The 25,286-nt window shown below is 33.6% G+C and overlaps 3 protein-coding genes across 6 annotated transcripts; 2 read left to right on the top strand and 1 right to left on the bottom strand.

Moving 5' to 3' along the window:
* The first annotated feature begins 2,616 nt into the window (after window positions 1-2,616).
* On the top strand, window positions 2,617-6,079 carry LOC110665171 (adenylosuccinate synthetase 2, chloroplastic). The gene is made up of 4 exons (XM_021825184.2): window positions 2,617-2,997; window positions 3,371-4,063; window positions 4,514-4,825; window positions 5,687-6,079. The coding sequence occupies exons 1-4, from the start codon at window positions 2,716-2,718 to the stop codon at window positions 5,855-5,857; spliced, it is 1,458 nt and encodes a 485-aa protein (XP_021680876.1). The 5' UTR covers window positions 2,617-2,715; the 3' UTR covers window positions 5,858-6,079.
* A 1,150-nt stretch (window positions 6,080-7,229) lies between these two features.
* LOC110665157 (uncharacterized) lies at window positions 7,230-8,748 on the bottom strand. The gene has a single exon (XM_021825167.2). It carries the CDS (start codon window positions 8,483-8,485, stop codon window positions 7,349-7,351), a length of 1,137 nt encoding a protein of 378 aa, XP_021680859.2. The 5' UTR covers window positions 8,486-8,748; the 3' UTR covers window positions 7,230-7,348.
* Window positions 8,749-12,104: 3,356 nt separating this feature from the next.
* Window positions 12,105-24,964, top strand: LOC110665155 (uncharacterized). 4 transcript variants are annotated; one of them, XM_058143808.1, is made up of 15 exons: window positions 12,105-12,334; window positions 12,584-12,688; window positions 12,894-12,962; window positions 13,577-13,666; window positions 13,785-13,868; window positions 14,230-14,394; window positions 17,671-17,858; window positions 19,686-19,758; window positions 20,436-20,489; window positions 22,226-22,483; window positions 22,957-23,163; window positions 23,292-23,395; window positions 23,980-24,124; window positions 24,306-24,440; window positions 24,547-24,964. In XM_058143808.1, the coding sequence occupies exons 1-15, from the start codon at window positions 12,239-12,241 to the stop codon at window positions 24,721-24,723; spliced, it is 1,950 nt and encodes a 649-aa protein (XP_057999791.1). In that variant the 5' UTR covers window positions 12,105-12,238; the 3' UTR covers window positions 24,724-24,964. The 4 variants fall into 4 exon arrangements, with proteins under 4 accessions (XP_057999791.1, XP_057999792.1, XP_057999793.1 ...); XM_058143809.1 differs by having other exon boundaries at window positions 12,898-12,962; window positions 13,582-13,666; XM_058143810.1 differs by having other exon boundaries at window positions 12,290-12,334; window positions 13,582-13,666.
* The last annotated feature ends 322 nt before the right edge of the window (window positions 24,965-25,286 follow it).

A 25,286-nucleotide genomic window follows, 5' to 3' on the forward strand; every position in this document is an offset into this window, starting at 1 on the left:
TGCTGTTGTCAATGATATCTTTGAACAGCTTCTGTTGCTCACACATTTTGTCAAGACAGGCCAGAGTCATTTGATGAATTTCCCCTATAGTGATAGCATTCATTGCTCTTCTGGTAGCAGCAATACTTCTGTGGAGTTCTGGTTGTAATGCTTCTGGTAATGAGGCAATGTAGGTGTGCCTGAGGTTGACGTCATTGTAACCATTAAGCAGATAATAGCGTTGAGTCATGCGCTGATAGTGTTTTTCAATGTCTGATCCTTTTAAAGAACAGCAGCGCATATCAAAGAACTCTTGTCTTAACTGCTTGCTGTATAAAGATGCATCTTCGAGAAACTCAGCAAAGAGAGCGTTGACTGCTTGTAAGGGAGTTAGGTGGCAAAATTGGGCTTTCTGATATTCTCCAATGGAGGAAAACCAATCTTGCAATGTGCCAACAGTTCGAGAGATGAATTCTCTGAGTATAGTGTGGGAGTCAGCACCTTCCCGGAGCATTTGAACATCAAGCCAAGCTTTGAATTCTGCAAGGCGATCTCTCCACCTTGATGGGGGAACATCATCTAAGGTGAACCATGGGCTGGCCCGAACTGGCCGTGGAGCGCCTGGTAGTCCAAAATCTAGAATTGGTTCATCATCAGGGATTTCAATATGGGGGTCTTGAGGAGGCCCTGTAGGGCCTGTAGTGCCACTGGTAGAATCTGTGGTTGGTGAAGGACCTGTTTGGGAGGCTGTTGGCTGAGGATCAGCCATGAGCAGTGTCGTGATATCCATTCGTTCGTCCTCACTGTCATCGGGCAGTCGTGAAGAATCTTCTTAGTTCGGCTCAGAGGGTATGGACACCATATGCTGAGGAGGAGGATCAGGATACATTTTGTCCTTCCCTTTATCAATCTTCCTTTTTGGAGGATGGGATTCTTCTGAGGAAGATAGACTCTTTTGCTCATATCTGGCAGGTGTTGGAGTAGGTTTGAACAAAGGAGACGGGTGATATGTTGGAGATGGTTCATATGAATAGTTAAAAGGTCCAAAAGGGGAGTAAGCAGGTTCAGGAGCGGGAAGAAAAGGATTAGGAGTTGTTTGAGCAGAGAAAGGGCTGAATGGGCTGTAAGAGACCGGAGCTTCTGTGGGCTTATACAAATCTGCCTTAACTTGGGCCAACTGTTTTTTCAGCCTTCTTATCTCCTGTTCCTTTTAGTTGAATTCCGCACCAAATCTCCGTTGTTGGATCAAAGCCTTTAGATCTCTATCAAGCTGGGTAATTCTGCTTTGCAAGTCCTTGTACATGTTTTGAGCAAAAGCAGTAAAGGAGTCAATCTTTTGATCAACATGCTAAGTCCTGGTGAGGACCTGGTCAATCTTGGAATCAATACGTTGTAGTGTCTTATTCTGGACAGCAGCATTCTTGGTTTGTCAGTTCAAAACTTCTTCAGCTTGAGTGATCGGGGTTGTCTGACCTTCACTATCAACCTTAGTTGAGTGAATGAAAGGTCTGGTGGAGATTTTGGTCTGCTGGTCGGTCTGTTGTGTTAATGGAGGAAAATCTGCTTCATAGGTAGGTGAGAACATCATACAGGGTTGTACCAAGGAAAGTGCAGGAGGAGAAGAAACTGGTTTAAGAGGGGGTAGTTTCTTTCCTTCCTTTCTGATGATCTCAAGGGCAAGCTCATAAATGGGAAGAGGCTTCTTCTGCTTGGTTTCCTCATGGATACCAATCCATGAACTACTATCTGGATAGTCTCTTCTGAAAACTTGTTGTGGCTTGCAAGAGGCTCTTTTTGTTTGTTTGGTGAGCTTTCTCCAATTTTTGTCAGATAGAGGATGGTCATACTCATTTTCTCAGTAATTATGTTCGGTATGATTTTTTTTAAAATTTTTCATTTTATAAAAACAAGAAACTATTTTTACTTTCAATTTTTAAATTTTTAGAAATCATTTTCTTATCCCTTTTATTTTATATTTTAAATTCACTTTTCAATTGCAATAAATCAATACTAATATTTTTCTAAAAAAAACTAAAATTTATAAATTAAAAATTTCGAATCAATTAAAAATATTTGTTTCTCACTATGGTCATTCAATTCAGTTTGATAAGAAAATGATTATTTTATTATATTTTGGGAATTAATGATATTTTTTTTATTTTGGGAATTAATTTTTTTTTAATTTTTTAATCTATGGAAAGAGAAAAAAAAGTTAGATATAATAAAAATAAATGAAAGATTTTTTTTGATTTATTAAAAAAGAAAAAAATTTTGATATAATAGAAAAGAGAATGATAATAAGTTGAAATTAAATTTATTAATTTCTTAATTTAAATAAAAATTAAAAAGTATAATTTTTTTTTGTTAAATTTAAATTAAAAATTTTAAATTAAAATAAATAAAAAAATTAATTAAATTAAATAAAAAAAATTAAAAATAAATTAAATTGAACCTCAATTTAATATCGCAGAGTAATGATAATTGCTCAAGAAAGGAAAGTGCTCTGTGCCTTTGACGCCATAGCCCACAAGTTTGGACTGTCGTATCACAGAGCACACAGTCACTGAGTCCGGTGAGGCCGAATCTTTTGACTGTCACCATCCGTGTTCTAAACGCCATCCTCTATCACCCGCCTGTCATTTGATCATTCCCCACTATCATTCTCGTCCTCTGAAAAACCCTCCTCTCTTACGCATTTTTCCGCTTCTCTTTCCCAATACAGGTACTTCCTTCACTATGAGCTTAACCTCTCTCAGGCTCGCATCAAACCCCATCACTTCCCCAAAGTGGGCCCACCGTCGGCTTCTCCCTCCTCGGAACGTCGTAGTATGCTCCGTTAAAACTCCTCCCTCCTCGCCGTCGTTGAGTGTCGCCGAGTCTGCCACCAGCGACTCCCTAAGTCGTATTGAATCTCTCAGTCAAGTTTCCGGCGTTTTAGGTTGTCAGTGGGGCGATGAAGGTAAAGGCAAACTCGTCGACATCTTGGCTCAGCATTTCGACGTCGTCGCTCGTTGCCAGGTAATCCTTCTTTCACTATATTTCCAAGAACAAAGAAAAAGAAAGCTTTTTGCAGTAAATTATGTGGCAAAGATGGTAGCTTGCTTGTCATGAGTATGCAATTTTCATTCTTCTAGTGGTATTTGGTTTCTATAACAATTTCCCTGATATGATATGAGTTGGGTATTCGATGGTATATAACTTTATATTGAGAAACCAAACAGAGATTGGCCAAACAAGATTGAATTTTTTAATTGTAGGAATCTAATTTCCTATGGATTATGGTTGTCTGATTTTAATTGAGGTTCATCTTAGCTTTGGATTTTGCTTTACTTGTAATTTTGTTGACTGTAAGCTTGCTTGACCTTGAACCTGCAACATTTTCTGATTCCAGGGTGGAGCCAATGCTGGTCATACCATCTACAGTTCAGAGGGAAAGAAATTTGCCCTTCACCTTGTTCCTTCGGGTATTCTTAATGAGGATACTCTCTGCGTTATTGGCAATGGAGTTGTGGTGCATCTTCCAGGTTTGTTTAAGGAGATTGATGGCCTGGAATCTAATGGTGTCTCGTGCGAGGGAAGGATATTGGTGTCGGACCGTGCTCATCTGTTATTTGATTTCCATCTAGAAGTAGATGGGCGTAGAGAAGCTGAGCTTGCTAAATCATTTATTGGCACTACTAGAAGAGGGATTGGACCTTGTTACTCGAGCAAGGTGATCCGCAATGGCATTAGAGTAAGTGACTTGAGGCACATGGATACTTTTCCTCAGAAGCTTGATGTTTTATTATCAGATGCAGCTTCAAGGTTCCAAGGTTTTAACTATGGCCCAGAAATGCTCAGGGATGAAGTTGAGAGATACAAGAGATTCGCAGAGAGGTTGGAACCTTTCATTGCAGATACTGTGCATGTTATGAATGAATCCATTGCACAGAAGAAGAAGATTTTGGTTGAAGGTGGTCAAGCAACTATGCTGGACATTGACTTTGGAACTTATCCCTTTGTGACTTCATCTAGCCCGTCAGCTGGCGGGATCTGCACTGGTCTTGGTATTGCTCCAAGAGTCATTGGTGATCTCATTGGAGTGGTTAGTAGATGTTTGCTTAATTCTTTTTTATTCATTTTTCTTTTTCATTACCTTCTTGTTACCTCTAGCCTTTTTTTTTTGGAGATGCCTGAAAATACTAGGAGTGTAGGACTTACAATCCAGAAGAGATTTTTCTGGAAATTGGAAAATTTATTGACCTTGTTTAGTTGAAACAATGATACATAGTATATTATGTAAGATAAACACCTTCCAGATTTCTATGCCTTTAGTGCTTAAGAAATCTTGCTTCTGTTGGAGATCTATATGAGATCTGAAGAATGTATTTTAACTCCTAATTTTTGGCAGAGTAAATTTTTATGGCTTATGGTGACACAAAACTAGACACTATGTTGATTTTAGTTAGTCCTTGTTTTAAAACACCAAAAATTAAAATGCTCAAATGGCTTTATGATTATTTGTTCAGCATCTTCATATTAACTTTACATGCAGGTGAAAGCATACACTTCAAGGGTTGGTTCTGGTCCTTTCCCTACTGAGATCTTGGGTCATGGGGGTGACCTACTTAGGTTTGCTGGGCAGGAGTTTGGAACCACAACGGGCCGTCCTCGACGTTGTGGTTGGCTTGATATAGTTGCACTGAAGTACTGCTGTCAGATTAATGGCTTTTCTTCTTTGAATCTCACCAAACTTGATGTTTTATCTGATCTTCCTGAAATTCAGTTGGGAGTTGCTTATAAACAAATGGATGGTACTCCTATTAAATCATTCCCAGCTGATCTTCGTCTGCTTGAACAATTGAAGGTAAGTTTTTCTTTTATACTCTCAAATATTAGTTATGTTGTAAATAACAACAAAAATTTATTATTCTCTTTGTGGGTAAAATGGATATAGTGAATAATGGCCCTGTGATGTTAGCTTTTTTTTTTGGTGAGAGAAAGAGTGCAAAATATATCATGGTTATGTTAGTTACAACTGTAACTGGCATAAACCAAAGTACATTTGGAAAGCAAAGCAAACATAGGCAAACAACCAAATAATATGGAAATGCAAACAACCAACCCTTGTGGGGCTTGAACCTAGGACCTATTGGTTCTGAGTAGAGCTGGCCATGGGCCGGTTCAGAACCAGAACCAGTCAAACCTGTAGTTGACTTGAACTGTGGTTGAGCCAGACTAGAATTGAACTGGAACCCTCCAGTTCAGTTCCGGACTAAACTGGATTTTTTCATTTAAAAAAAATGGACTTTTGGATCTTATTGGAACCAGATCGAATCAAATTGAATCGTAACTGAAACCGGAACCTTGGGGGGCTTTAAGGGCCTGTTCAGGTTCACACTTTTCAGTGAATTGTGAACTGGTGGTTCTTGGCCTGTTCGAACTGGAATCGGGCTGGTGGCTAGGTCTAGTTCTGAGCCTCAATCTTAGCTAGCTTTACCACTAGACCAAGGTCTCATTGGCTAGCTAAATAGTTTTAGTTGCTTGCAAATCATAAGAGTAGCATATCATTTCCGAGACCTGAAAAATTTTATATGACACCCTGCTTGATATATATATATATATATATATATGTTGTCTTTTTGTTTGGAGAAAACAGGTGTCTCTAATGTTTATCCTTCAGTTGTTTTATGGAACTCTTAGATTTATTTCTTCCAACTGTGTTCAGGTTGAATATGAGGTTTTACCTGGATGGAAGAGTGATATTTCTTCCATTAGAAACTACTCAGAGCTTCCGAAGGCTGCACGTCAATATGTGGAGAGGATAGAAGAACTCATTGGTGTACCCGTCCATTACATTGGTGTTGGGCCTGGACGTGACGCTCTGATATTCAAGTAACTTGACTGTTATTTATTTAGACAGCCCAGATGCTATGCTCTTGTGGTTGAGATAAATCTCATTGTGTTGCAGCCTTTTAACCCCACCATGTCTGGGCATATTTTTGGACCAGAATAAAAGTATTTGTCAGGCCCAATGAATTTGATGTACCAATTCTGCCCTTTACGCCTGACGTTTACTTTTAATTGAATGTCTAAATATATTAAACCATTAGAGATGCAAGTTGAGTTACCGTTTGTTAAAATGCTTGATGTATTTACATTAGTTTTTGCAGTTGTAAATATCAAGGTAGGTTTTGGTTGCAAACTTGCAATGCGCGGTTCGTCCTCATGCCTAAACTTTCCAGGAAATTTGACTCACTGAGGAATCTTTTCTTATGCAAATACCTATCATGGTTTGACGACCACCTTCACCAAAATTATCAACAGCACAATCTCTCTCAACCATACCTCTTGGGCATTTCTGTGCCCAGTAAAAACATTGGAATCTTGAAGTTCAAGCTGTAACTTGTCAGGGGCGGGTCTCATTGACCTCTCAAGAGGAAGAGAAGAAAGAAGATGATTCAAGGAGAGAGAGAGAGAGAGAGAGAGATTGAGAAGAAATTTGTTCTATTATTTGATCAACGAATGCTACAAAACAATGCCTTATTTCTCGGTAATCACAATTACATTTCTCGCCATTCATTGTCACATTCTCCCATCTAACTAATTAACTAATACACAACTGATCAGCCAACTAATTAACTTTAATAGCGAAGTTGTGGCTCTTGAACCATAGCCAAGAATGATATGTTTCAAAATCCGAGTGTTGTTCAACTAGAAAACACTCCATCACTGAAAAATAATTCATCATCGCCAATGGAGAGCCATTAAATGCCATCCCTGTCACCCTATAAGAAGAAGAAGAAAGCCATCTCTTTCCCAGTGAAATGTTTAGCCAGCTCTTCAAAATCTCCAGCGACTCCTTTGATAAAGTAAAACATTGTCACAAAAGTCACCAGGATAACAATTACTAATATTATGACCTTAATCAATGTCTATTTTGTGGCGGAGAATAACACATGAAATGAGCCAAGATTTAGGGTTAGGAATCAATGAAATTATTACTTCAATGTAAGCTAGCAGTCCTGCATACATTTCAAAAAGATCTCGATTCAAAGACTCAACCAAATTACTAAACAAAATAATGACTCCCACCCCTTTTTAAATCCATTCATAAACTTGATTTGATGGAAAATAATCTGTTGCAGCCAACATACTATCTTGCAAAAGGAAACATGGCACATAACCCCGTTAATCCTAGAGTTGTCATCCTCATCATCAACGACCAAAAAAAAAACATATGCAAGTACCAATCAAATATATGATCAGACTTGAACAAACTCAGAACCATTGTCGTTAATTGGACCAAATTGTAGAAATAGGAATAATTATAACAATTAAAGGATTGGCGAGCTGGCATACCATTTCCATAATTGCCCCAACAAATGTCTTAGCCCCCTTTCTCCATATCCTTACATTTTGCAATTTCCAACTTCTCCCGATATAACTTCAACAGATGTGGAACTTCCTCCTCATAAGGTGTCACGAACTTATGCAGGAACGATTCTTCAGAAATTATCAATGGTGAAGAAAACCTAGTCTGCTTCATCAGACCTTTTGACAGCAGAACCTGGATAACTGAACACCGTGGCACAATCCTCTTATCCAAGCCCAGTGATATAAGTACTGGATGTTGTGCAATATATGAAGAATCCCAACCCATTTTGTTGATATAGAAATCCATGGCTGCCGTAATCTTTTTCTCAGAACCCATCATACACCATGGATGCTTCCCAAAAGCCACTAGAATCTCTTCCTCAGACCAACCCCACTTCTTATAAATATCAATTTTACTTTTCCATGTTGATGTACTCATTGCCCTTACTGCATGGATTGCAGCAACAAAGTTCACTGACAAAGGATTCAAACCCATTCCCTTCACTTCTTCTACAATCTCAGAAAATCGATTTGAGCTTGTCATAAACGTTGCTGGTTGATATCTTAGTAGCCAAGCTATACTTGATTTTGGCAATCCACTTTCTTCCAAAATTTTGATATTAGGTAAGACATAGGTTTCAAGATGAGAAAGCATAATTCGTGGTAACCGTTTTATAGCACAAACAACTTTCTCATGAGATGGAAGAAAAGTTTTTATGACGTTAAAAGCAGGGATTATCTGTTTTTCTAAGCTAGTATGCAGAATCTCAGGGCATACACATAAAACTTTGGCAATGTCAGAGCTTGAAAACCCGTTAGAGTGCAAAAATTGGAGTTTAGGCATAAGGGTTTTCTCAGGATCTGCCAAAAGCACAGTTGGGCGTTTACGGATAAGTGTTGCGATATGGGTCTTTGAGAACCCATGTGCCTCGAAAAAGGCAAGAACGGAGTCTGGCTTTTTTGGGGTTTTAAAAGAGACATATTTAGAAGCTGAAAGAGCAGATTTTGGTGATAACCCACAATTGTTAACAAGATAAGACACTACATGGGACTCATTTGCATTGCTTGAGATAACTCTCACTATCAGAGATGGATCATTTTGAAGGAAAGAGATTATATGAGTTGAGGGAAATTTTACCCAGCGAAACATTTTGCATCGATGAGATGAGATGAATACCACTAATCGTTATTGGTATGAATTTTATCATGCCCCTGACCAGGAAAAACGCAAGTGAAAATTGCAGCCACCACGAGCAACAAACGATCTAATTGCGCTGAGCTTTAGAATCTCCAAATAGAAACGCAGGTCAAGTAGTTTTTCATCAGTTGCAGTTGCAGGCAAGCAATAGCTATGGTCCGCGGCGACATTTTACTGTTTTGATTTCTCATCCTTCCTAGGTTACGGTAATTATTAGAATATTAAGAAATAAAAAAATAAAAAATAATTATTTAACAAAATGCTATAATTGTAATTTTGTTAAAACCAGTGACTTTAATTTACAAGGTATTAAGTTTGTAAAATTCATTTTGGAAATAATTATTAATGGGTAAATTATAATTTAGGTTAAAAATAGATAATTATTAATAGTTAATTATTAATATTTAATAATTAATGACTGATAATATATTTGATAGTAATTAAAATAATTAATATTATTAAATATAATTTTAATCACTATTATTTAATAAAATCGACATTATATTAATAGTTATATTTTTAAAAATTAACTATTTAATTCTAATATTTTAATAAATCAATAAATTAATCCTGCCATTAGAATAACAAGAACAAAAGCAAAAACTCCCATGCCAAGTATCATATATCTCAAAACCTAACTCTACAAGCCTCACTTTCCTATCAACAACCATCAAATTGATACCATGATACACAACCACATTCCAAGGACTAATATCAATGCCCAAAATAACACATTTTTTCACACAATCAAAATTAATCAAAGATAAAGGAAACCTTAAAATCTTGAATTTTTGTATCCTGTTAGGGACAAGTCTCATGTAGAGGTGAGCATTCGATTCAAACCGAATCAAATCGAAATAAATTATGAAAATTAAATTACATATTTTAGAAATCGAATTAAATCGAAATAGATAAAAAATCGAATTGAATCAAATCACTCTATTTCGGTTTGATTCAGTTTAAACCGATCGGTTTTGATTTTTGATTATTTTTTAATTTAGACTTGATTTTCAATTTATTTAGTCTAATGTTGACTTTGGTTTGAACCTAATAAATATTAATCAATGAAATTAAATAATTTATATGTATATATAATTAAATAGATTCATAAATTCTTCATAAAAATAAATAAATTCAAAAATAGATTTGGTTTGATTTGAATATAAAAAATTACTATTCAATTTGATTTGATTTAATCGATTTTTTATCTTCAAAACCGAATCAAACCGAAATAATTAAAATTTTTATAATATAAAATCAAACTGAACCTATTAAAATTTATAACCGAACTGATTGAATCGAATTGACTCAATTCGATTCAATTTTTCAATTTAAACCGAAATCTACTCAATAGAGTTCAAATTAATAGCTTCTTCAATCACATAGGAATAGAAAAAGAAGAAGAGAGTAAATTTGTTGTTTATTGGGTAAATTTGTCACTCAATTTTGAAGATTGTTTCATTTCAGCCCCTCAATTTCAATAAAAACATCACTCAACTTTAACTTTTGTTTACAAAATGTCACCATGACCTATATAACAAGTTAACTGGTTTACAAAAGAAAATTACATTTTTGCCATCATTCTCACTTTTTTTCCATTCTATCCCTTCCCTATTTCTATAATCAAAATAAAAAATAATTTTATAATATAAAATTTGATATGTTAAAATTTTATAGGACAATTATATTTTCTTGTAATACAAAAAATAATTTTATTAGTCAACATGTAATAAAATAAATTATTAGTAATATTTGCTATTCAAATTACAAGTCGGTGAAGTGAAAAATCAACTCATCGTCATCACCATCGTTATTTATTATTTTATAATAATACAATATAATTGAGCCATAGCTATATATATGGGCCCATTTCGAACGGAGAGGAGCGTCGATAAATGGACTTTGGGTTCAACATGAATGGTCTTTGGACATCTAAACAATACCCTTGAATTAACGATACCTCATTGGGACAAAATTTTAAGCCCAACCAGAGTGCCCGATGGACCAAACCCCACTTCTTATAAGTATCAAGTTTCCCTTTCCATGCTGGTTTGCTCATTTCCCTTACTGCTTGGATTGCAACAACAAAGTTCACTGACAAAGGATTCAACTCCATTCCCTTCACTTCTTCTACAATCTCAGAAAATTGATTTGTGCTTGTTATAAACGTTGAAGGGTGATATCTTAGTAGCCAAGCAATACTTGATTTTGGCAATCCACTTTCTTGCAAAATTTTGATATTAGGTGAGACGGCCTTCAAGTTGAGAAAGCATAATACGCGGAAATCGTTTTATAGCATGAACAACATTCTGATCAGATGGAAGAAAAGTTTTAACGACGTTAAAAGCAGGGATTAAATGGTTTTTTAAGCTAGAATGTAGAATGTCAAGGCATACACGTACATAAAACATTGACAATTTCAGGGATTGAAAACCCGTTGGAGTGCAAAAATTGGAGTTTGGGCAAAAGGGTTTTCTTAGGATCTGCCACAAGCACCGATGGGCGCTTACAGATAAGTGTTGCGATATGGGTCTTTGAGAACCCACGTGCCTTGAAAAAGGCAAGGACGGAGTCTGCTCTTTCTGGGGTTTAAAAATTGAGACTCTTAGAAGCTGAGAGAGCAAATTTTGGAGATAACCCACAATTTTCAACAAGGTACGACTCTACATACCGGTCACTTGCATTGCTTGAGATAACTCTCACTATTAGAGATGGATAACTTTGAAGGAAAGAGATTATACGAGTTGGGGAATATTCTACCCGGCGTAGCATTTCGCAGAGATGAGATGAGTACAATCAATGACCCGTTGAAGAACGAGCTTACCCCTGACAAGGAAAACGCAAGTGAAAATTGCAGCCACCACGAACAACAAACGATGAGCTTTAGAATCTCCATAGAGAAGCGCAGGTCAAATTGCTTTTCATCAGTTGCAGTTGCAAACGAGCAGTAGCTATCGTCCGCGGCGACACTTTACACTTTCGATCTCTCATTCTTCATAGGGTTACGGTAAATAAAAAATAATTATCTATAAAATGATATAATTGTAATTAATTTAAATTTTATTTTCTTACCTAAATTGATGGATTTTTTTAAGTATATTAAAAATTATATTTAATATAAAATTTATTTTCTTAAATAATTTTGTTAATGAAATTTAACTTAATATTAACAAGTCAATTGTAAAAAAGAAAAAAAAAAGCTAAGAGAACTTATAATTAAAAAAAATGAGAAAATTAACTTAACTTAAGAAAATTAACTACTTATAAATTAATTTAAACTTATAAAGTATTTAAAATTTTAAATAATTATGTATTTAATTAAAATTATTAATATATTTGATAAAAAATAATTAATAAATATATTTATTATTAAAATAATTAAAAATATTAAATAAAATTTATGAAAAAATTTTAAAAATAAAATAAAAATAATATAATAAAATATTTAATTAAATTAATTTATAAATACATAATTTATAAATATAAAAATAAAATATTATCTCTCAATTTATTTATTTTTTAATTTATAAATTTAAAAATTATTATAAATAAACGGTTGTCACATATTTTTATGAGTTAGTTCGAGCATTGCTCGCTCGGGCTTTAAAACTTGTTTATTCTAAACTCATCCGCTAAGTGTTATGCAGTCTGACGCTATTGCGCTTTCGCAGAGACAAGACAGCATAGCATTGGTAGCGCATTGCAATGGCGACGGAGAGGGATAAGACAAAGAAGAAGGCTTCAGCTCTCTCACTCCAAGAATTCGTCTCTATTATGGCTCCTTTAATTGATTTGGAAAAGGTTTTTTTTTTTTCCTCCCTTTCTCTCTTTCTCTCTCTCTCTCTCTCTCTCTTTTTCTCCACTGCAACTCATAATTTCTGCTCTCTCCTTTACGTTCTCTGGGGCTTTTGATATGGGTTTTCATTGTTGTTATGGTCGTTTGTTATCAATTAAGTTTCCAGCCGAAAGATTGAATCTTTCGAGAATCAAAGCTTTTGACTGATTTGTGATTTTGCATTTCTGATATATATATATTGTCCTTTTTCAAAGGAAGCTGAGATATCAGCTTCTATCAGTTCAGGGGCGTCTAGAAACTTGGATAGTGCTCAAAAGAGGGGTTCTACAGTTCTCAATTTGAAGTGTGTTGATGCTCAGGTATTTATATTCTTTATGCTTTCCCCATTTAATTAGTTGCTGTGAAAACAATGTGCTCATGCATAAAAACACAATCTTTTGAGTTGATTGCTTAATTGGAGAGAGTTGCTGTGAAAATCATAGGATTTTTGAAATTTCTTAACCTTTTTGTCTCTTTTTTCCTCTCTCTCTCTCTTTAATGTTTTTCTTTCTGTTATGGTGATAGACAGGGCTTATGGGGAAAACTCTTCTTGAGTTCCAATCTAATAAGGGGGACGTTCTTCCTGCTCACAAGGTGAGAAATCGGTTATAAAGACGATTTATCGAGTTTGATTTAGGTAGTTTTTTTTTTGAACTCATATTTTCTACGTTTGATTATTGTATTATTATTCTAACGTTGAGCTCTAGTGTAAATTGATCTTGATGACAGAGCTAAAAGATTTGAGCTTTATGTTTACAGATATGAATGAAATCTTTTACATTTCTTCATATTCTAAGAACCCTTAATGCTTGCAAATGCTTCTGATATGCCTGTAATTTAAACAATGAGGGAGATGTGTTGGCTGTTGGCTTCATATTTCCTTGTGCAAATATGTAATTAGAGATTAAAAAAATGATAAATATGTTATTTGTTATTGCAAAGAATTGAACTAGTATTGCAATGAACTAGTTAAAATATCTAATCAAAGCAAGACCTTTTCTTTGATTCATGGTTGCTAATCTTAATTTTCATTTCCACAAGATGGAACACCCATTAATTTTCTCATCAGTTGTAAAGCTGAGAAATTTCCAAAGTGATGTTGCAATTGGCAATGGTGGATAGTTCGTTTTCCTTTTTTTTTTTTTTGTTTCCAATCCTCTGTTCCATCTTATTGCTGGAACTTATTATGTGCTTTTTCCTTGTTGCAGTTCAGCCCTCATGATGTGGTGGTTTTGAAACCAAACAAAGCTGATGTCGGATCTCCTGCTCTTGGGCAAGGTGTGGTTTACCGCCTAAAGGTAATCCTGGAATTGGAACAAAATGTTGAGCTATTACACTATTAGTCATGTAATTTTTAGCAATAAATGAATTTTTTTTCTTGACTTCTACTGGTGATTTGGATTGCATATTGAATAGGATTCCTCTATTACTGTTGCTTTTGATGATATACCAGAAGAGGGTTTAAATAGTCCCCTACGTTTGGAGAAAGTGGCAAATGAGGTACCCAGTTCAGATTCCATTCCTTGTAAATATCTCATATTGGCTTTACTTGTTGCAAACTTCAAATGACAGGATAGATATGACTTAAATATTTGGTTGAGTTTGTATTGTCTTGGTTCCATTCTAGGTTTTTTTTTTCCCCCTCTCTTCTCTGTTGATGCTTAATGCTCATTAGTAGTTCAGTGCGGAGTTATGCAAACGTGTAGCAGTTCAACTTATGTTCTATCATATTTTAAATTTGCAATTTGGTATGCTGTATATCGGCTCATTTGTACAAGCTGAGTTCCAGAAATACTCTCTCATTTATGTATGGATCAATTCGGTCATATTAAAAGGTTATAGATTTTGATTTCTTCTGCAGGTGACATATCGTAGGATGAAGGAAGCATTAATTCAATTGAGCAAAGGTGTGCAGAAGGGCCCTGCTGCTGATTTAATTCCTGTCCTATTTGGAGAGAGACCGCCAACAGTAGCAAAGAAGGGTGTTACATTCACGCCATTTAACTCCAATCTTGATCATTCTCAGGTGTGCATATGCATTATAATGCTATACCCAATTACTCCTACATGCTTTTTAATATTGTTCCTCATTAATTATTCAATGTTCTCAATAAAATCATGATATGGGGGCTGAAAGATAATAGCATTTGGGCATATTGACTTCCCTAAATTGTTTCAAGAATCTTCAATTGATTTTTTTTTTTTAAATGCTGCGTCAACTTTTGAAGAAGTTCGATGATAATTCCCCCACCCCACACGGGGGCACACGGGCATGGTAAAGCAATTTCTTTGTCATGTTATCAAACAAGCAAGGGATCACAAATTGGAGGTAACTGAACCGGAAAACTAATATCATCTTATCGGACTAACCGAATTTCATCAGTTTAGTTCGGTCGCCCCTAATCTCACATTTAAACTTCCTGTCCTATCTACTTCTCCCACTTCTCTACGAGGTCTACTTTCTTCTTCCTCTGATGGGCTAAAGGACCAATTTTGCACCCTTCCTCCCTAAACTTATAGTGAAAGGTCAATTGTTCCCTTAAATTTTAGTCTAATTAGACTCTTTTTAGTTTTTCTTTTGGTAAACTACAATTTAGTCATTGACATTTGCTTAAACCTACAACTTAGCCTTATAGTTTTAAAACTAACCAATTTAGTTATTAACATTTTAATAAATCCACAAGTTAGTCCCTGCCATTAGAATTCCAGTTAAGTTACCTTTAATTTTAGCAAAAATGACCAAAATGTCCTTAAATTTTTTTTTGATCTGAAAATAATTTAGTCATTGAGGTTTTATTTTATTAACAAATTACTCCCTATATTTTTTAAAATGTGAGTCCCATTAAATTAAAAATTTTAAATTTAAATTATAATTATTTAAAATATGTATTAATTAATTTAACGTCCTTAAAAATTTTAATTAATTACAAAATCATCCATATATTTTACAAAGTTGATACTTAAATATTATAACTATTTACAAATAAGCCTTTATAAAGTTATAATTTTGTAAAATTCTATTTATGCTGTTATTATTTTAATAATATATAAATAATTATATATATGTATATTTATCAAATTTATAATCTTTTCATATAATATATTATATTATATTTTTATATATATAAAAAAAGAAAAATAAAATATGAATCTGAATACAAATTGTTAGTAAAATAGAACTTCAGGGACTAAATTTTTTTTCAGGTTGAAAATAGAGTTAAAAGCATTTTGATCATTTTTGCTAAATTTAATGGACAATTAACGGTGATTCTAGACAGGGGCTAACTTGTAGGTTTGTTAAAATGTTAAGAGCTAAATTGCTTGGTTTTAAAACTAAAGGGACTAAGTTGTACGTTTAACCAAATCTCAAGGACTAAATTGTCAATAAAATAAAATTTCAGGGACTAAATTATTTTTATATTTAAAATAGAATTAGGTGCATTTTAATCATTTTTATTAGAACTAATGGTAACTTAGCTAGAATTCTTATGGCGAGGGCTAAGTTGTGGGTTTATTAAATTGTCAAGAACTAAATTGCTTGATTTTAAAACTACAGGGACTAAGTTGTAGGTTTAATCAAACCTAAGGGACTAAATTATAGTTTATCCTTTTTTTTTTTCTGTTTAATTAGGTTTAGTTCCCAACTTGAATGGTATTACTCTATGTCCTTGCTAAAGTGTAATAGCTTGGGGAAAAATGTATTAAAAAATGAAATTGTGGGACCCACAAAAACTAAAAAAATAATTTATATTTTAAAATTATAAAATAAAATTTTCAATTTTCAAGATAAAAAAAAAATCCAACTCCATGGACTGAAACTCATTTCCAGCAACTTGGATCTCCTCCAAAAAAAAAAATCATCAATTTCCAAAATCAGCAAATTTCCTTGCTGAGTACATGGAAACTTGATGAGAGGCCAATGTTTTCATTGCTTGCTTTGATGGATGGAATCTGCCCACTATCCATGCTTTTGCAGTACTCATATTGACATAAAATGCAGGCATGAAGAACACTACAAACACTAAAAACCTTTGCGTTAAATCCCAAAACTTCAAATTCCCATCTGGTCAAGAGCTCTTCATTAAGAGCCTTGGCTTTAAGATCCCAGAAAATCATAAAAACCTTTTCATTAAGAACACTACAAACTCTAAAACCTTTGCATCAAAATCCAGATTCAAATTCCTATCTCCTCAAGGGCCCATTTGGGATGAGATGGTAAGCAATCACTACACAATCCCTAATCTACAAATGATGTAGATTAGCAAGTGTTTGGGCAAGAAACCCAGAAATATTTTTGCAGGAACAAGAGGAGAGTCCGATAGTGTTACCTGAATTAATGCTCCAAGTGGCACTGGAGAAGCCAAATGATGAGGACAGCGGTGAGAGGACTTAGGGGAGGCAATAGAGAGATGAGTGAGAGGAACAGAATTTGTTTATGGGATTTGACAGCAGTGAATCTAGAATTCAGTAATTTATTCAACGAAGGGTTTGAGCATCTGAGATCATTGCGAAAGCAGTGAATACAATGGAATGCGAGATGAGTGAGAGGAACAGAATTTGTTTCTGGGATTTGACAGCAGTGAATCCAGAATTCAGTAATTTATTCAACGAAGGGTTTGAGCATCTGAGATCATTGCGAAAGCAGTGAATACAATGGAATGCGATCGCTTGTGGATGTTGGAGGTGGGACTGGAACAAACAACGGTGGGTGTGAGATTGTAAAGGCTGGTCCTCATATAATAGGGATCAATTTTGTCATGCTTTAAGAGGAGAATGGGGAGTAATGCTGATAGAGATCGAGGACGAATAACAATGGGTCCTATTCTCTGATCTGTCTGGTAAAGTAATGGGCATTTAACTAGCATTGCTGGCATGAGACTTGCATGATAAATTAGGGCGAGACAAAATAAAGCAAAAAGGGCCTAATTAGACCACAATTCTGTTTAGGAATTCAATTGAGCTTTCACTATAAGTTGGTGGTGAAATTGGCCCTTTGGCCCTATTCCAAGCCTTTATATTATTTAAGTAGTTTGGGCTAGATTTGGTTGATCCTTTATCAGGAGATTAAAAGTAGTTTAAATGATTTCTACTAAAATATGTTGGCTTGGTTTGGGAAAGTTTCTCCTGGTGTATCTCGGATTTGAATGTTAAACTCATACAGTATGGCGACTATTATTGAGTGTACATGTGCATTCAGCTCTTTTCCAGTTTGCTCTGTTCAGTAGTTATTTGCAAGGCTTCATGCATTTCAACAAGCTAAGGAACCTTGCTTCTTTTTTCTGGTTTTCTTTTTTGGGTAAAGAAAGAAGCAATTTCAAAGGCCTTGTCATCAAAGAATGTATTTTTGCTGCATGGGCCACCTGGAACTGGAAAAACTACAACCGTGGTGGAAATCATATTGCAAGAAGTGAAACATGGATCAAAGATCCTTGCTTGTGCTGCTTCAAATATTGCTGTGGACAACATTGTTGAGCGACTTGTTCGCCACAGGTACAAATCCAGTACACAAGTATCAATACAAAGTACAATTTTCTTTTCTAACATTGATGTTTCTTCTATCAAGCTAAAATTGACACAAGAACTAAAGTTTTGGGTTTTTTTTTTGGATCATATCCCTGGTAATTATATTGCCACTAGTTAATAACCCATGCATGAAAAAGTCTAGAGTCTTTTTTGATCATGTGGCCTTTCTAATATGTTTACTAATAACTATGTGATCTAACAAGTACATGTATTTAAATTTTTTTATTTGTAATTTTATTGGTTATTTTTTTATATAAATTATTGTTTAAAATATATTGTAATTAAAGTAGTTACCTGTATTAATGTAATTTTTAAAATTTCATTTGTTTCTATAGTATATGTATTAAGTAGCATGTATGCAATGAGTAAAACTCTAAATGAATCTATATTGTTTAAAGTATATTTTAAAATTATTAAATAATGCAAGTCAACATAATTATCACATGGAAAGTTTTAAAAATTTTAATAATTACAATTCAAGCTCTATAATCATTTGATAGGTTATGTTTTATTTTTTCTCTCTCTCTCTCTCTCTCTCTCTCTCTCTCTCTCTCTCTCTCTCTCTATATATATATATATATATATATATATATATATAGTTTTGATATAGATGGGTGTTCACCATATTGCCATTTATAGGAATGGCAACAGGGCAGGGGCCGCTCCCCCGTTCTCGCCCCACAGGAGTTTGGGGTTAGAGCAGGGACTTTTCCACCGAGGAGCGGGATGGGGTGGGTTTTCCTACGGGGACCTTTCTTTTTAATTTATTAATATGTAATATAAATTTAATTATTAAAAAATAAATTATAAGTTAGAAATATAAGTTTTAAACATAATTTTAATAATATATTTCTTTTTTTTGCTAAAATTATAATATTTAAATACATAAATACATATAAATAAATTATTTTTTAATAAAAAAATAATAACATATTATTGTGCGGGGCGAGTTATGGAGATTTGGGGCGGAGAGAAGGGCTCCTCGTCCCCGCCCCGCACAATATCAAGGTTGGGAAAAATTTATCAGATTTGGGGTGGGTCGGATCTGGTTTGGGAATAATTGCCATCCCTAACCATTTGATGCTGTAGGCATTCTCTTTGTTTCTGGTAGATAGTCCTTATATTTAGTCAATCATCTGTGCGTTTGATGGATTAATTTATAAAGACAAAAAACTTAATAAAATATAATTTTATATCTTTCATAAAAATATTAATAACACATTCTACAAATATGTAATTGAAAAACATTTTTTTTAATGAAAATTGAAAAATAATTAATATCCATAATATTGTGGACCAAAATATCATTTTTTTGTAAATAATTTAGACATTTTAGTGTTATCTTGTTCATTCAAGACCTGTTACAAATTTACAATTTTGGTATTTTTTTAAATTCTTAATAAAAGTGTTTTGATTATTACTAACAAAATATGTTATGGACAAGTATGTGGGGAAAAGTGTGGTAACTAATCAAAAGTATGGTGAATGTTTCTCTAGTAATTAGATAGCCTACAAAAAGATTCCTTAACTGGACTTGGCCACTTACACAGTTGGATATATTAGAACTTTTGTAAGCTGTTAAAAGGTTAAATGCAATAGTTCTAGTAAAATTAATTTTGTCTGAAAATATATAATTTCAACTAAAATGGTACTACTATGTCTTGAGCAAGCAACGTTTGGACAAAAGTTTGAATTATAGAGCCATGTGTCAGACTCCGATTAAATGTTTTCTGACCTTAGCATTGAGTGTGTGTTTTGATATTGATTTCTGATTCTAATTTCCAATTTGCTTAGAATAAAGTTGGTGAGATTGGGGCATCCTGCACGCTTGCTACCTCAAGTGTTGGACAGTGCGCTTGATGCACAGGTATATCAAGGTAGTCTATTTTTTTGAATAAAAAATTTTGGATAACAGAATTCTTATCTTCATGATAATCTGTTTAGGTATATGCGCACTTGTTATTCTGTTCATGAGGTTCACTTCTCGTTCTGAATATCCATGTCTTAAAGACTCTTGTTTTCCCATCTATTTATGTAGGTAGCATGTCATAGATTGCTTCTGTGGCATGAGGTTCACTTGTTGATTTGGATATCCATGAATTAAACATCCTTGTTTTTCCATCAGTTTATACTAGTAGCATTTCACATATGACTTACGTAAGCCTATAGGGATGACAATCTCTTCACATATTTTTCAAGGGGAGAAATTGTTACTTTATTCCCATTTCATTACCTGATAAATAGTCAATCATTCCCCTTTAAGGCTCTATTGTATGAGGATAGCAGTGTTAGTGTATGCTTATAACATGCCCTTCTGCCATTTACAAATTCGAAAACCTTTCCTTATGTCTTCTTTTATTATTAAACATGGTGAAGTGGATGGCAATTCCTCTGTTATCTGTAAATCTCTTTCAAATTGGCTGGAATACTTTTTATGCATAATTGCATTAACTGCATACTAGTTCATGTGGAGAAATTGGCAACACTCAAACACTTCATTACTTCTGTCTTGGTGTGTTTCTAATTTATTCTCTCTGCCTGCAGGTACTAAAGGGGGACAATAGTGCTCTTGCAAATGACATCAGGAAGGAGATGAAGGTAGATGTTTCAGTTTACAACTTAAATGTGCTAACTTCCTAAGCAAAATATATCTATTTTTGCTGTTTAAAGTGGGGGTTTCTTTCATATCCTGTTAAACAATAAATTCTTGATTGAAAATTGTTGTTGCTATTATTTGCAGCAGTGAAATTTAAATTTAAAACAAAGAACAGTGGCCATTTCTTTCTTAGAAACTTTTTCCCCTTTCACTATAACATTTTGAGCTGCATCATGTGTTTATGTGCCCGGATGACATCTTCGAATCTGACTATTTTATATGAAAAATGAATAGATAAACCATTCATTTAGGAAAACTTGATTTAAATAAATAAATATAAATAATTCTAAACAGAACATGTTCATAAATTTGTTTCTAAATCATAGAATAAATAGTTAAAAATATCAACAATAATAAAATTGTGCAATCTTTAATGTGTGTAATTGTATATGTGTGTGTCATTAATTGTTCATAATATTTTTTTTAATGGATGATATGAAATAAAAGGTTATTTTGGTAATTAAATTAAATTGGAATAATAATAATAATAATAATAATAATAATAATAATAATAATAATGATAAAGTTTTAACTTTCGTTTCATTATATTATATTTGATAGATAATATATGTGTTAAAATGTTAGTGGATATATAAACAGGTTGTGTATGTGTTAGTTTGGGCCATGTTATATGGGTTGACAAGAAAACCTGATCAAGTAATCGCAACCTATTTGGTTAACATGGGCCAACCTTTTTTTTTTTTTTGGTCTAAACGGGTTGGCTCATTTATGAGCCGAACCACCCTAACCCACTTAACTTCATGCTGTTTCATTTAAGGAATAAAGTTCAATTTGGCCCCTGTGGTTATTTGGGGGGGTGGGGGTTTAATTTAGCGCATTTTTTTATTTTTGGTTCAATTTAGTCCAAAACATTAGTTTTATGTTTAATTTAGTCTAAAATTGAAGAATGTGCAATTCACTCACCACTTGTGCATGAGTTTTCTTTTTTTAATTTTTAATTTTTAATATTTTTAATGTTAATTACTTATTTAATTATTTTAATTTTTTTGAACATAATTAATTATTTTTAATGTTAATTCAATAATTATAATTAGTTAATTTTATTATATTTTACTTTTTAATGTTAATTAATAATATGGAAATATAAACATAATATTTTTATACTTTTAATTTTATTTAATTATAATTTGCTAATTTTAATTAAAAACATGTAAATATAAAAATAATTTTTTTAATTTAAATAATTAAAATTTATTATATCATAATTTTTAATTTTAATTAATTATATGAAAAGAAAAAAATAATATATTTTTTATTATTTTTCAATTTAATTAAGTATAATTATTATAATTTTTTAATTAATTATATGAAAATATAAAAATAATTTTTTCATATTTCATTTTAATTAATAACATTTAATAATAAAAATAATATTTTTTATATTTTAATTTAATTAATGATAAAATATAAAAGTAATTTTAATTTTAAAAATGGCAAAAAATAAATATTTAGGAAATGGTTTGTGTTAACACAAATTTGAGAGATTGGGCTAAATTGGACATAAATCAAAACTTCTGGGCTACATTGAAACAAAAGTAAAAAAATGGGCTAAATTGGATTTCCTTAATAAGTATAAGGGGGAAATTGAGCTTTATTCCTTTCATTTAAACAAATCATGTCAAAAATTCAGTCTAATGTTTTCCTTGCATTTCTCCAGGCACTAAATGGAAAGTTGTTAAAAACCAAGGACAAAAGCACTAGAAGAGACATCCAAAGGGAGCTCCGGTCTCTTTCAAAAGAAGAACGCAAAAGACAGCAACTAGCTGTGTCAGATGTAATTAAAAATGCTGATGTGGTGTTGACAACCTTGACTGGTGCATTATCTCACAAGCTGGACAGTACTTCATTTGATTTGGTCATTATTGATGAAGCTGCTCAGGCGCTTGAAATAGCTTGCTGGATTGCTTTATTAAAGGTATTGGTGAACAACCTGAATTCATGTCAACAAAATCTTTCATTTGCACTTCCTCTAAAACTGGATTGTGTTGGATGTCTGCTAGAATTATTGGTGTGTTACATAGTTTTTTACACACATGCATCGGCAACCAGAAACATGCATATGTGCTGATATTGTGGACAGAGACGAGGATAATTGTTTAATATGTGGATGGGATAAGTTTTTTCATATCACTGAAATGCATGTAGCTGACTCTACTTGGGACTGACCTTTAGTTTAGTTGAGTAGAGAATCACAGATGCTTGTTAGGTTGATTGCAATAAAGACACTTTTGAAGGACAGGTAGATAATAAATTGAGTATTTTTCTGGTACATGTGCTCTTCTTTAATGTTGTCTCAGTGAAATTTGAGAATAACATTAAGAAACAATATTAATTGTTACAGAATTAACACACTGAGCTTCAGTTAATGGGATATGATCATTCTTCCAGGGTTCAAGGTGTATTCTTGCAGGAGACCATCTTCAGCTTCCTCCAACCATCCAAAGTGTTGAAGCTGAGAAGAAAGGCTTAGGAAGAACTCTCTTTGAACGCCTTGCAGACTTGTATGGTGGTGAAGTTACTTCTATGCTCACTGTCCAGTACCGAATGCATGAACTTATTATGAACTGGTCATCTAAGGAGCTGTATGATAGTAAGGTACTTCGATCATGTTTAGGTTTTGTTTACCAAGTGAACTTGTTAATGAACAGAAAATCATTATATTCTGATTGGTGGGATAGTTTTTGATTGTTTCTCTTCCTCTTACATCGTGAATGATTATTCAGATCAAGGCCCATTCTAGTGTTGCTGCACATAAGCTTCTTGATCTTGAACGTGTAAAGAGGTCTTCATCCACAGAACAGACCCTTCTTCTCATAGACATTGCTGGGTATGTAGCATAACTGTATAAGCTATGCACTTGATCTGTGCTTCATTGAGTGGAGGTCATTATTACTTGAAATGACTATGTGCCTCTTTAGCATTGAGGTTGGAGGGCTAAAGCTGCTTTTCTGGGGAAAAAAAAAAGCACTATTTTAGATGTTGAAAAAAACAATTTGGAAAAAGTTGTTTTGTTATTTTAGTGTTTTTATGATTAAAACTTATCAAATTTAGTTCTAAATTATTTTTTAATATTCTCTAACTAGCATATTTAAAAAAGTGTTTTTCTCAATAGCAGCTCCAATAACAATGCCAAACAAGCCCTATATCTCCACAATGTTTTAATAACAGTTACTTCTTTGACTTAAATGTTAATAAAGATTTTTGGGCATTCCAAATGAGATTCCTGCTTTCATTTCCAATTAGTTCATGAAAATAAAATTAAAATCAAACTCAGTTGAAGCAATTAACAGTCTAAGAATTATGAGAAGCAAAAGTGATTGAACAAGTCCCCAAGATATCTGGAAGCCTTTAAGTTGTTAAAAAGGGTTAAAAGAAGTCAGAATATAAACATTGAATGTTATTATGCTTCAGATGTGACATGGAGGAAAAGAAAGATGAAGAAGATAGCACATTGAATGAAGGAGAAGCTGAAGTTGCTGTGGCCCATGCAAAGAGACTTGTTGAGAGTGGTGTTCAGGCTTCTGATATTGGAATAATTACCCCTTATGCAGCTCAGGTATGAGTTTTTGTGATTCAGCAATTCTCCCATTTCTATGAGCTGACTATTCAGCAAGTACAAGTACTAGTGAGTAAATAAAATAGCTTCCAGACAAATGAAAATCTGCTCTCTACATCTATGCACTTTTCTTTCCTCTTTATCTGGCTTTTCCTTAGACATTCTGCAATTAGCACCGCAGGTTGTCTTGCTGAAGATATTGAAGAGCAATGAAGATAAGCTAAAGGATATGGAAATCTCAACAGTTGATGGTTTCCAAGGCCGAGAGAAGGAAGCCATTATTATTTCTATGGTTCGATCAAACTCAAAGAAAGAGGTATTCCAAGCAATTTTGTTGCTTGTCTTCCCTTTCTACATATTTGAAATGTTAGAAATCTCAGAATCATAGCATATTTAAAAGTTGAATTTCCCAAACATTTCAGGTGGGGTTTTTGAGTGATCACAGACGAATGAATGTAGCTGTGACACGGGCAAGAAGACAGTGTTGCCTTGTCTGTGACACCGAGACAGTGGTTAGTGATGCATTCTTAAAAAGATTGATTGAATACTTTGAGGAACACGGGGAGTATCTAAGTGCCTCAGAGTACCGCAATGAATAATCAAATATCCGAGGAGAAGGCCTTTGCAATGTTGCATCAGGGATCACGATATCGTTCCTTAAATGTATTAGGGGCAAAAGAAATATGATATTCTCTTAAAAATTGATTTTACTTGGCATCATATATCTATAGCAACTAAAAGAACTTTGTTAATCAGAATTTGAGACCGGTCTTAGCCGGATTTTCTTTTGCATCACATTCACAAGAAATTAAACGCATGAAATTAAACTTTTTCTCATCACAGGAAGTATTAGGTATGGAATTGTACCAAAAGCAAGCGTACCTGTTGATGCTGACTGTTTCTTTTTCTTTCCTTCGTTTTTCCTCCTCCTAGAAAACATGTCATTGTTCGAGCTCTACTTTAGCAAGCTTCGGATCTCAACTTTTGGTTGGAGAGTGTGATCGTTTGTTTCATCTTCAATGAGTTACATAGGCACATTCTTTTGTTGTAGTATACTTTCGTTAAAGCATGTTTGGTAAATCTTTAATTATATGGATTGCAATGGGGATTTTTTTTTTCTAAGATTTTATTTCATTACTTTTTTAAAATGGGTTATTCTATC

This window comes from Hevea brasiliensis, chromosome 3, assembly GCF_030052815.1.
Source record: "Hevea brasiliensis isolate MT/VB/25A 57/8 chromosome 3, ASM3005281v1, whole genome shotgun sequence".
NCBI lineage: Eukaryota > Viridiplantae > Streptophyta > Magnoliopsida > Malpighiales > Euphorbiaceae > Hevea > Hevea brasiliensis.

Excerpts from the sequence above, each read along its gene's own strand:
- LOC110665157 (XM_021825167.2), bottom strand. The coding sequence starts at position 8,485 with ATGTTTCGCTGGGTAAAATTTCCCTCAACTCATATAATCTCTTTCCTT.
- LOC110665155 (XM_058143808.1), top strand. The coding sequence starts at position 12,239 with ATGGCGACGGAGAGGGATAAGACAAAGAAGAAGGCTTCAGCTCTCTCA. Across the intron at positions 19,759-20,435 it reads ACAGTGCGCTTGATGCACAG|GTACTAAAGGGGGACAATAG; the intron begins GTATATCAAGGT and ends CTCTGCCTGCAG. Across the intron at positions 22,484-22,956 it reads GCTGGATTGCTTTATTAAAG|GGTTCAAGGTGTATTCTTGC; the intron begins GTATTGGTGAAC and ends TCATTCTTCCAG.
- LOC110665171 (XM_021825184.2), top strand. The coding sequence starts at position 2,716 with ATGAGCTTAACCTCTCTCAGGCTCGCATCAAACCCCATCACTTCCCCA. Across the intron at positions 2,998-3,370 it reads ACGTCGTCGCTCGTTGCCAG|GGTGGAGCCAATGCTGGTCA; the intron begins GTAATCCTTCTT and ends TTCTGATTCCAG. Across the intron at positions 4,064-4,513 it reads TTGGTGATCTCATTGGAGTG|GTGAAAGCATACACTTCAAG; the intron begins GTTAGTAGATGT and ends CTTTACATGCAG.